The sequence below is a fragment of the Bidens hawaiensis genome, unplaced genomic scaffold (assembly GCF_021521415.1).
Source record: "Bidens hawaiensis isolate Kalapana, Puna unplaced genomic scaffold, B.hawaiensis_p1.1 tig00024293_1, whole genome shotgun sequence".
Taxonomy (NCBI): Eukaryota; Viridiplantae; Streptophyta; class Magnoliopsida; order Asterales; family Asteraceae; genus Bidens; species Bidens hawaiensis.
Genome location: NW_027493830.1, coordinates 31,366 through 43,685, shown reverse-complemented (window position 1 = coordinate 43,685; position 12,320 = coordinate 31,366). Strand labels below are relative to the sequence as shown.

Sequence of the window (12,320 nt, the reverse complement as noted above, 5' to 3'; positions counted from 1 at the left end):
TCTCCTTCATGTGTGACCATGTTATTTCTCGTTTTTCTCTTGAATTTTATAATATTAAAATATTATAATTTATAAAAGAAAATTAAAAGTAACTACAGAAACATACATAAACTATAAATCATTTGTTTGGACTTTAGTGTATAGTTAACGAGCTAATACCCTAAATCAGTTTTAGTTTTACTTGCTATGCATCGAAGTTAATTGGTTAATTGATTCAGATATAGTCATATAACTCTTTCAACATTACGATAAGAATAACCTAAGTTAATCAACTATGATAACCTAAGTTTATCCACGTAAATGATTACAATACATGACTACGATCGATTTCGTTTACACTTTAGATTAGGGCTGACAATTTTTAACACAGAGTTAGACATGTTTGGTTTGAGCTTAACATGTTACATGTCTTATACAAGCCGACACGCTTAAGACATGATTAAAATTGTGTCTAAACATGTTTTGGGCATGATCATACCTTTTTTACATTTTTTAAAATTGTAAATATTTGTATTACTAAAACCCCAGCTGCTTCTTTTATTCAGTTAGTCCTAAACTCGTAGTGCTTACTTTACTTACGTCTCTATGGTTCTATGAATACCGTCCAATCCTTTAGTCGCCTCTCTAGTGCAGGTCGTATCGTGTCAATAAATAGGCGGGATATTGATCGTGTTAGAGTATGTTTGGGATTGACTTTGAAAAATACTTATTGGCTTATTAGTGTTTTCAAAAAGCTAATAAATTAAAATATGTTTGGCAATCACAAAAATCTTTCTTATTTTAGCCTTTTGAAATGATCAAAAAACAGTTTTTTAAAAGCCAAATCCTGGTTTTTTAAAACAGCATTTCAAAAAGACAATAAACATTTTTAAAACTCAAACCCGAACATGCTCTTAAACAGGTCAGGCCACTGGTGTTATGTCTTACCTATTTAGCATGCTTGCATATGCTTTGTCAGCGTTACTTTATATGTTTGATGATTCTAATTAAATCACAAAAATGAGTAGGCCAACCGCCAACAGGCTTTCCATTTTAGTGACACTTGACTTCAATACTCGGGCCAATTGGTGTAGTTGATTCATGTGCTAGGCGAAATGGACGAGGTGATTACGGCGGCTGATGCTTCTTCCAGTCTCCGTTCTTACTCCTCCGTTTTGCCGTCGAATCTTCCGCTTCTTTCTGCTTTTCTCTCCTTGTTCATCGCTCAGTTTCTCAAAGTCTTTACTCACTGGTATGTATGCATGCTATCTCTCTAATTGTCTGATAGTTAGGTTCAATTGGGGCTTTGTTAGGGTTTCAGATCTGTTGATCATTTCATATCTTGTATGCTTTATACTGTGATTGTACCTTAATTGGGTGCTTTTAACTCTAAAACTGCTGTCTCAATGGATTGGGAATATGTTATCATTTGATTTGGTAGATGTAGGGCTGACCATAGACCAGGTAAGACCCCGCAAGACTCGAACCGATCATGATCATACACGGTTATCTACAATAGGTCGGGTCTTTTGGGTTCCATTTGTGTTTGTGCATCCCTATGAATTGGTTTTTGGCCTTAAGTATTTTAGAAAACAAAAACATGGAGAGTTGCTTGGCGGTTGGTGAATTGAAGTACAAAATGGGGATTAATAATTTGTGTATTTGTGTATCTTTTCTATTTTTTTATTTGGTTAAAATATGGTCGAATTCATTATGGCATATATAGTTTGAATAACAAAGAATGAGAGTTCTACAAAAGAGAAACTGTTCTGTCTTCTGTTTCTGTACTTCAATAGTTCAATATGGATTGTAACTTTACAGTTTGGATGTGTTCAACTCACACAATATGCAGAATAAGTTAGTAGTTAGAAAAGGGCTTACTACACGACAAAACCCTTTTTACTTACTAGGTGATCATGTGTATTGTTGTGAGTTGGAGACACCCAAATTGCAAAACTATGAACCGCCTTGCACTTTTGGAGTTTAGAAGAAGAAAGGAGGACAGGATCTTTCTTGGAGAGTTCTCATGCCTTGTTCTCCAAGCTGAATATGCCAAAATGGATTCAGTTATTGTTTGGCCAAACAAAGAAAATGGTAAAGAAACTAAATGCAAATACACAATATTGTTTGACCAACCATTGGTCTATTGGTATACAGTGAAACCGCTATTTTGAAGTAAGACTGTTTTGTTACAGGACTTGTATTGGTTTTATTTTGATTGTGTGTTGGTGCAGGTATAAAGAGAAGAAATGGGATACCAGAAGGATGCTTAGCTCAGGTGGCATGCCATCATCACATTCAGCAACGGTTACAGCTCTTGCTGCATGCATAGGTTTGCAAGAGGGCATGGGTTCATCATCATTTGCCATTGCAGTAGTTTTGGCATGTGTTGTAAGTACTTACAAAAAATTCATTCTTCATGTTTCTAGCTGTTTATTAGTGATTCTAAGTGTTCCATATGAACGAATATCTCAATTCTGTCTCAGATTGTTTTATATAAGATTTATTCTCTTATTAATAACATATTTGTTTGCACTAATCAATTACTTTGTTATTTAACAGGTGATGTATGATGCAACTGGTGTTAGGCTTCATGCTGGTCGGCAAGCTGAGGTATCAATCTACATTTGACGACGGATTTCAACAGATGACTTTTCCAAAAATGTTTTTGAATGGTTTGTGTAAGAAAAGCTTAGTATCCTTTGGTTGGGAATAAATAATAATATTTTGATAATTATTTTACGGAAAGGAAGTTATGTACGAATTGGGTTGTAGTATAAAGAAACCACCCTTTATGCAATATATATTAGAGCTTGTGTTTACGAACTTATGTTTTAACTTATACAGTTATGCATGCTTTTTTTCTGTTTTTTTTTATAAAAGAGATGCATAATCATTATATTTTTCATGCAGTTATTGAATCAAATTGTTTGTGAGCTGCCTCCAGAACATCCACTTTCCAATGTTAGGCCTCTACGTGACTCACTTGGTCACACTCCATTTCAGGTTAGGTCAAACTCTAGCTCTTTATTGATTACTTAAAATTGTTAAATTATATATTGATCAAGGGGGAGGCTGAAAGCTCGATGTATTGGCAATTCCTTTCTTTGAAAACTAGATCTTTGTAGTGAGGCAATAACAACAAATGGTACTTGAAAAATGGCATAGTATTCCATTTGATACTTTTTTATTGTGATGTTAGTATTCATTGGGGGTGTGTGAACACTGAACATATATGATGAAGTGATGACACAAATTTTTGCTTAAGTAGTGTAAGGTGGAGAATGAATTATGTTTTTTTAGATAAATCTATGATTTAGGACCTGAATTGTTTGCTTAAGCTATTAGGTTCATACTTGACACACGTTTAAGAAACTGTTTGGTTTTTGTGGTTCAAAGTCGATGCCATTGACCAATTATTAGGATTACTAACGGGTAAATAGGTAGCTTTGAGATGGAACCAGAAACCGTGCCAAAAGAAAGAAAATTAGCTTCGCAGGTTAAAAGATCTGGCTAAAACCAAAACGACTCAAAAGTTTCCCGAAGTGATTTTAGTTGCTTAAAGTCACACTTCATTTTAGAGATTTAGATTATTATTTTTTAAAATTATAAGCTTTAGAACGCTTTTTTGGTATCAAGTTTTTGTATAACTGGAAAGATGTAGAAACAGAATACTTGAATAGTAGCTTTTATTAAACTTTTAAGGTTTGTGATGCAGGTTGCAGCAGGTGCGGTTCTGGGAATAGTGATGGCCTTTTTCATGAAATTGTCAACCTAGTAATGGTGTTGGTGTTCGTGTTTTACTAAAACCAAAATAGCAGCTCAAATATTGTTTAGGATATCTTGACATGATGATTAATCAAAGACGGTTTTCACCTGTGTTTGCAAAACGATGACTAATGTCGTTTGTAACGACGTTAGTTATGTATATTTTGTTTATACTTTTGTCATTTATATTGTTGCATTTTTCTTTCGACTATTTTGACTATGATTAATCTTAGTGCGAATGAACCGAACTGGGAGCAGAGCTCAAGTAGTTTGAAAAGATTTAAGAGTACTTAAACGCACCGTTAGATCAACATATGAGCCGCTTGTGGGCTTAATCGTAATCGGTCAGCTAAAACCTATAGAACTGAATTCAAGCTTAGATAGAAACCCATTTACTGAACAAACTTAAGTGTGCTTTGACTAGTCAATCGTGTATAATTATTATTTGATAACAATATGAAATAAAAAGGGACTATACATATATTAAAAATAGTCATTTTATCTAGTCTCTAATAAAAGGTACATTGGGGGTGTTTGGCCAAACTTTTATTTTTTGGCTTATGCTTATATTTTAAAGTAGTTTATAGCTTATTTTTTATTATTTGATAATATCTTTTTAAGTGTTTGGATTAGCTTATATTATACAAGTTGATAATAAGTTGCTTCAATAATTATTAATCCACCACCATTTGTGGGCAATTGAGTAACTTGCACCCTTACACAAATAAATTTCTTCAAATAAACTAAAAAACCATCTTCAAATAAGCTTTTTCAAATTAGCTTATATAACCTATAAGCATAAGCATAAGCTTAAAAAGCTAAACCAAACACCAAATTAAGCTTTTGTAAAAAAAAAAAAAAGCTAAAAAAACTATAAGGTTGTTTAAAAAAGTTAGGCCTAACACCCCCAATTTGTTTGCCATTTGCAATTACCACATTAATCCTCACAATATTAAATATTTTAGAAAATTTTTTTTTTTTTTATTAAATATATTAATATAATTTGGTAACTGTTAATTTAATCTTTTTGTTTTTATTATTTATTTTCTTGCCTAATTTAAAATTCCATTGGTTTGGCCGTTCGGGTTTTTATATCTTGAAGTTTTATAAAATTCGTTCTATTGACATTATCGTTTTTTTTTGTTTATATGTTACGAGTTTTTAGAAAACTCGTGTAATCTCAAATAAACACAGCAAATAATGTAATTAATCAACTAATTAGTTATTTTTAAATTATTGTATTTGTACTGTACAATGACTTTGCATTAACAATGTATGATAAAATTATATTCATTATTTATAAAATGTTATTGTAATTAATTATCCATGTAGTACATGGTCTCAAGCTAGTATTTTATAAAGAAGCCCAATTAGAGCCGAATTTAAGCTAGTAACCTACTAATGAGCCGTCTTATCTACAATATCTTAGATGGCTTGCACGTGATATTAAGGTTGCATTTGATTCGACAAACAACCTGAAATCCCCAATTTTCAATAAAAAAAATCTTGATATTAATTAAGCGGTTTAGTTTAATATACACAAGACACTGACCGTGGAACCAATGCTAGGCCGGTAGCTGAACAAATATATATATATATATATATATATATATATATATATATATATATATATAAAAGACAGTTAAAAAGAAAAAAGTTATCAATCACTAAAACATTTGTTGGTACTTGATATTCAGTTGACCAGCATGTGGTCAAATCCTCCACCCCCTTGAAGACCAATCCGAGGTCCTTGAACATTATGAACCAACTGTTGAAGCCACCTTCTTGTTGTCGGGTCCTCCTGTATACTCTCCTAATTATACATAATAATACAACAATATATAAACTCAAATAACTGATAACAACCCATCCCTTACCAGTTATCCAACCTTACATTTTTATAGTATAGTTTCCTAGTTAAATTTAATGAAGTAATATAATCTATAAATTCATTAAAAAAGATGGTGATGGGTCGACAAATAGGGCCCTTCTTGACCCATTAGCCAACCTGATAGTTTTTTCATTTATAATTTGGTAGAAACAGAATAGTCTCCTATTTATTTAATGCAGTCAAGAGAAGAGATTATACAATAAAAAATACCTTGACAGGTCGGCCAACCACCCGTTGCATGTTTTATGTTTTTTTTCGTTACAATTTATAGTTTTAGTGATACAGTTTCCAAATTATATCGCAAAAATAATAGTTTATAAAAATAAGAAAAAGCGCACAAAGCTGTTGACAAGTCAACCAACACAACCGTTTTTGACAAGGAACCCGACCCTACTATTCTGCCACCCGTAATAAAAAAGAGAGTGCTTACACGAAGGCAACTGCTAAAAGTAGCATCCCGTAGCATATCAGGAAGACAGCTCCTCAAAGCATCACACGCCCTGTAATATTCAAATATTGTCAAGTATATATCATCTAGTAAAAGGATACCTATCACTGGAGGTGTGTGCTCACTCATGTATGTATCTTGCTTTCAATTTTTACCAATTTTGCCAAAAAACATGTGGGCAAAAATGCCCTAACTGTTCTTTTTTTTTTTTTGAAAAGACAACAATTTTAACCTATAATACATTGACACCTCACTAAAGGGGTGTTTTTGACTTTTCAAAATTTTTAAAAGCCTTTTGATTTTATGACACGTATTTTAGCCAACACTGGCATAAATGAAACCACATAAATACTTAGGTGGCGTATAATTATATAGTAGTTTCTGTATACATGTATATCTATGACCATGATAAAAAAAAGGTGTCATGATTGGCCTCCAAATACATTATATAATATTATACAAGCATATGTAACACAGGATTTATGCTTTTTGTAGGTAATGGTATATCATATATGTATCTAGGGTTGTAAACGAACCGAACCAACACGAACAAGGCCTTGTTCGTGTTCGTTCGTTAAGAAAATAGCGTGTTCACGAACACTTACCGAACGAGATTTTATGTTCGTGTTCGTTCATTAAGGAAATTAATGTGTTCACGAACACAAACGAACACAAATAAAATCGGAAAAGCCTAGAGATTGACACTGATGTATTCATCAATGTGAATAATGAAAGCCTGTAAACGAATCGAATGAACACGAAAAATGGCATGTTCGTGTTCTTTCATTTAACTTTAAAAGAACACAGACACTTGAACAAATATTTATGTTCATGTTCGTTAATTTAAAAAGGGACATTTGTGTCCGCTTGTTTAAAATCTAAACGAACATAACTGAACAAAAATAAACGAACATACATGAACAAATGTAAATTAACACAAACAAACATAAACGAACTTAAATGAAAACACCTAAATGAACACAAATTAACAAATATAAAACCTTTAAGCAAATAACCTATCTAGAAAATATTTAATTATTTTTCTATTAATACATAAACGAACATAAATGAACAGACATAAATAAACGAACATAAACGAACGTTCATGAACATAAATGAACGAACGGAACATGTGTTCATGTTCGTTCGTTTAATTAAACGAACACAAGTTTTTTGTTCAAGTTCGTTCGTTTATTAAATAAACGAACATAAACGAACTTCCCGACGAACGGTTCACAAATGTTCACTGAACGTTCGGTTCGTTTGCAGGCCTATATGTATCAACTAACCTAGGATTATCTGACAAACGAAGGTAACATCGGATGATGTGTTTCAAAAGCCGTGAAGACGGTTGTTCGGCAAGTGCAGCAACCATGTTTCCCAGAACCCTACCCACTGCAAAAAACCGCTCAGCAGTGGTGCATATGTAGTCCAACCCAACATCGTCCAACAAGATCTTTTGAACTATAAATGTGGCAACCTAGGATGCAACAAAAGTTTAATCAGACTTCTTGAAAGCCAAAAGGTGCAGATAAAGGTGGGACTTTCAATCCATTTTGATTTGGGCCCCGTTTTAGCTCAAACAGGCTAAATAACATAATTCAGCTAAATGGTGAACAAGTAAGGTCAACTGGGTTGACAGTACCTATAAATTGTTTTACTCAAAAATTTAGATTATTATTTTAATAATATTTTTTTGTAATCATAACTAACATGTTACTATTCTACAAGAAAGAGCTAAAACTTACTGTTTTTGATAATTCACTGCCCATTTCCATTGTGCGCAGACACAAGGGGATTATTTCTGTTGAAAGCAGAAAACTGATAACTTCTGTGTCATCAACCTGATAAATAAAAAACAAAGTTCCATGCCAAAATGCTTCATAATGATGTTATGCACTACTAAAACAGGGAAAAAAAAGTTAACATGATAAATAACAGTAGGAAAAAATGAAGTACCTTCACAAGGGCACCAATAACACCTAAACTAGTAAGCCTCAGGTATTCAAATGGTCTTGATTTGCTAGTTGTGTTGAGGAAAGGATATAGATACAAAGGAATATGAGCTGCAAACAAGAAATTATTCAGTGTGTTACTTTAGTATCGTGGTGTACTAAATACGTGAGTGCAGTATATATAATATATGGTTTCCTTCGTTAAAGTAGAAACTCTAATAAGACTATGGTAGCCTTTTAATGACCATTAAGAGGTTACCTCTTAATGGTTCATAACCACTTAGTGGTTAAGAGGTAGCCTCTTAACCATTGAGACTTCAGGTTACCTCTTAACCATTAAGAGGTACGCTACCAAACAGCCCCTAGGTTTTCTTAGTACAAATTAGAAATTACAGCAAGTTGGCCAAATAGTATAACTGTATAACATTTTACAAAGAAGAAAGAAAAAATCATTTCTCACACCCTTTTATACTCTCAAATATGTTTTATTCTCAACTGTCATCATTAAACCATAACTTCTAATGATTATTGACGGAGACTACTAAGCTATTGAAAACAAGATAACTTGTTGAAACTTATAACTTACCATTTAAGAACAGCATTCTTGTGTCTGGATGTGAAGCTACACACTGCAAAATATTAGGAAAATATTAGTATAAATGCAGTGAACAATGATCTGGATTGTCATGCTAAAAGAAGAGTAAAGTTTAAAACTAATGGCTAACTAGACATGACAGTTGTGCCAAATTCTGTTATCTAAATTAGAAAAAAAGCGGGGATGAGATTTTTTTCCCGAAAACCCGTACCCATGCCTGTATCCGTCTATTTGGTACGGGTACGGGTACCGAGATTTACCGATTTTAGGTATGGGTACTTTCGGGTACCGGTACGGGTATTACGGGTACTCGGTACCCGTTTAGAATATGTAGGGGCTTTTATTGGGTTTCCAACACTCATGACTTAACTAGCCGTGCTTTTTATCATCAGGCGGTTCAAGGTTTCAAGCGGGCTTTTCAAAACCCAATTGCCTTATATCTTCCAATCTTCCCATCCCATCGATCGATAGAAAAATCTCATCCTTAGTTCCAGTCGATTCATCATCATCATCATCATCGTACTCAGTATATCCCACCAATAGCAAAGCTATGTTAGGGTCTGAGGAGGGTAAGATGTAGACAGCCTTACCTCTACCCCATAGGGATAGAGAGGCTGCTTCCGGTGAGACCCCCGGCTCGAGTTCCAGTCGATTATAAATGGATTTTATATTATGGTTGATTTCTTTCATTTTTAGTTTTGGTTGTCTTATTAAGGTTTTGGTTGTGGTATTACGGTTTTGGTATTATAGATAATTGATTTTCGGTACCGGATCGGTACAGATACCAAGTTTAGTGGAGATTTTTTTTTAAAGAATAATGTGGTACCAAAGGGAAAGTGCCCATACCACAAAATTCGGTTCGGGTATGCGTTACCGATCTCATCCCTAGAAAAAAAGTGCATATTTAAGTAACAATGTGTGCTAATTGTCAGAGAAAAGGATAACAATCAACTAGGTATAAGTGTATGGCTTGTTGAATTGTGTCATTGTGATGCATGATTTTGCATAATAATGATTTTTACCATTAAACATGAACAAATGACACAACCACAGCAGTTACCATTCAATCAAGATGATCAAGCTATGAACGCCTGAAAGAACAATAAAAAAACCGGTATGAATTTCAAAAGGCGCACCTGAAGAAGTGCAAGTGCATTGCAAACTCTATTTGATTGAGCTGGAGTTAAATTGGGTGGTGACAGAAACGGGTATATTGAAACTATTTCCTGCAAGTAAGCAATACTTGGCATCAGTTGTGCTGTAAATCTCTACAGAATGAACTATTAGACCACCAAAGCAATAAAAGACACAAAAAATGAATCTATGTGACATGACAATGGCGCCAAGAATTCTATATGGTCTTGTTAATCATTAAAACAATAAATTCCCAACAGCAGAAACAACATGGATAAACTATGAACAACTAAAGCAATCAAGGAGAAGAATAAATTTAGATAAAATGTAGTAAAGAAAATTTTCCACTAAATACTAACATAAGACGGGAAAGACACTGCCAAAACAGAAATTGTATTTGCTAATGGATATGAATAAAATTCTGGTCAAACGAATATCAATAAATGCAACACGTTACAGTAATTGCTTTACATTCTTCTTCCTATCTACGATTCATTTATTTCCTGCAATGTCTAAGATCATACTGTGTATATTGTTTCTTTTGTTGGAGATTAAAAGATGCAAGCCACAATTATTCATTTCATATCTTCTTAATTACAGAAAATGACACTATTGTGGAACAGACACAATGAAAATCATAGCTGTCTACACTCTACACCACACATAAAGTGATAAAGTGCCTTATCAATAGCATAGAGCATACCTGTAAGAGAGCTGCAATAGTGCCAAAGGAGTTCCACAACAACGGAGCCAAGTCTTGAAACAGTTCTCTCTTCTAAAGAAGAAACAAATAGACAAAAATTAATTATGTATACATGAATAAGTGCGAAAAATAGTACCAACATATACATAGCCACAAAACACATGTTTATAGTTAGTTACAAGCCCTAATATTTGATCTCTAGCCAGTTAGCAAAGCTGGTTAACTATGCCAATAAATGAATACAACTACATATCCAGTTCTCTAATAATCATTGCAATCAAACAGAAGCACAGACGGCCTTGAATCTCTTGATGAAATTCACATACACATACCTGAAACTCACAAATACCTAATTGACGAAATTCACATACCTAAAAGTCACAAATACCTAACTGAAGGCGTAATTGATGAAATTCACATACAATACGCATATATAAAAACTCACGATAACCTAATTGAAGGTGTGATTAATCAAATAAGCATAGACGTGGCTCTAAATTCAATGATGTTATTATTATGAAGCGTAATTAGAGAGATACCTTGGAGAGTTCGAGAAGGGCGTTTTCGCGAAGATCGGGAACGCTGAGCTCCAGTACCAATTGCTCCGCCGACTGCATTTTCAATTCCTTCCGGCCAACGGGTATTATTATTATTATTATTTTGCAATCTATCTTTTCGTATAATACTCGCTCCGTTGATTTACGTTACACTTCCTATACGCATATAACATTTCGTATGCCACCGTATACACAGGCATGTAAGCGAAATGTTCGTGAACCGTTCGACGATTCGTTTATTAATAAATAAACATGAACACAAGTCTTGTTCATTTATGGTCGTGAGCGTTTGCTGTCTTATAATGCTCGTTTACGTATTAATAAAATATAATTAAATATTATCTTGAATAGTTATCTACTTAATGGCTTTATATTTGTTCATTTGTGTTCATTTAAGTGAGTTCACTTATGTTTGTTTGTATTCATTTATGCTTGTTTGTTTTTGTTCAGTTGTGTTCAATCATGTTTGTGAATTGTTCGTTTATAATTTATACAAACAAATATAAACGAACATGGACATCCACATTTTTAAATGAACGAACACGCACATAAAATATGTGTTCGTGTTTGTTTAAAGTTAAACGAATGAACACGAACATGCTCTTGTTCGTGTTCATTCGGTTCGCTTCGCTTACAGGCCTACTACATATAACGTGATGATATACATGTGTAGATGCGTGATCGTTTTAAAGTTTATACACTTATAGAACGTACGACGTGACTATTAGATTTATGTGGCCTATCTATAAGAGAGAAGAAATGTGAGCTCATTTAGCATATAGAATATAGAAACAAGCACTTATAGAGCTTGAGTTGCATGTATATGAAGTGAATGCATTGATGTATGTTAGTGTGAAGTACGTTTTCTTGTTGATTGGTAGATTAAAGAAACAACGCATGACCATGGCTTCGTGTATGGTACGATTATAAGCATAATGAAAAGCTGCACCAAAATAATCTGAAAAATAATGATTTCCTATAACTTTTAAGTTAATTAATTACCATATAACTGATGATGTTAAACAAACAATAAAAAACAAAAACGTTACATGAATAATAACTATGCCCTTGAAAAATCTTACTAAAAGTAAAGTTATTGTAGGGTCTAGGATGATGGAATGTAGGCAAACTATACATGTTTTAGAGCATATTCGTAATTGTGTTTGTGGTGTTTTTCATAAGAGATGAGAGATGACCGTAAGTAATTGCTTTTAACCTTGTTAGCATAAGATGGTTACGCAATTATATAGTTGACTATCCTTCTTTCTCGGTCAACATTACATGTGTGCA

General features: G+C 33.4%; 2 protein-coding genes across 2 annotated transcripts; one reads left to right on the top strand and one right to left on the bottom strand.

Annotated features, from left to right (window-relative positions):
- The first annotated feature begins 1,094 nt into the window (after positions 1-1,094).
- LOC143569017 (uncharacterized) lies at positions 1,095-3,933 on the top strand. The gene is made up of 5 exons (XM_077055026.1): positions 1,095-1,231; positions 2,214-2,370; positions 2,542-2,592; positions 2,893-2,985; positions 3,698-3,933. The coding sequence occupies exons 1-5, from the start codon at positions 1,095-1,097 to the stop codon at positions 3,755-3,757; spliced, it is 498 nt and encodes a 165-aa protein (XP_076911141.1). The 3' UTR covers positions 3,758-3,933.
- A 1,466-nt stretch (positions 3,934-5,399) lies between these two features.
- On the bottom strand, positions 5,400-11,105 carry LOC143569018 (uncharacterized). Its single transcript, XM_077055027.1, has 9 exons — positions 11,013-11,105; positions 10,474-10,545; positions 9,773-9,862; positions 8,628-8,670; positions 8,046-8,152; positions 7,835-7,930; positions 7,376-7,566; positions 6,069-6,138; positions 5,400-5,548 (listed from the first exon to the last, which is right to left on the bottom strand). The coding sequence occupies exons 1-9, from the start codon at positions 11,088-11,090 to the stop codon at positions 5,441-5,443; spliced, it is 855 nt and encodes a 284-aa protein (XP_076911142.1). The 5' UTR covers positions 11,091-11,105; the 3' UTR covers positions 5,400-5,440.
- Between the last annotated feature and the right edge of the window lie 1,215 nt (positions 11,106-12,320).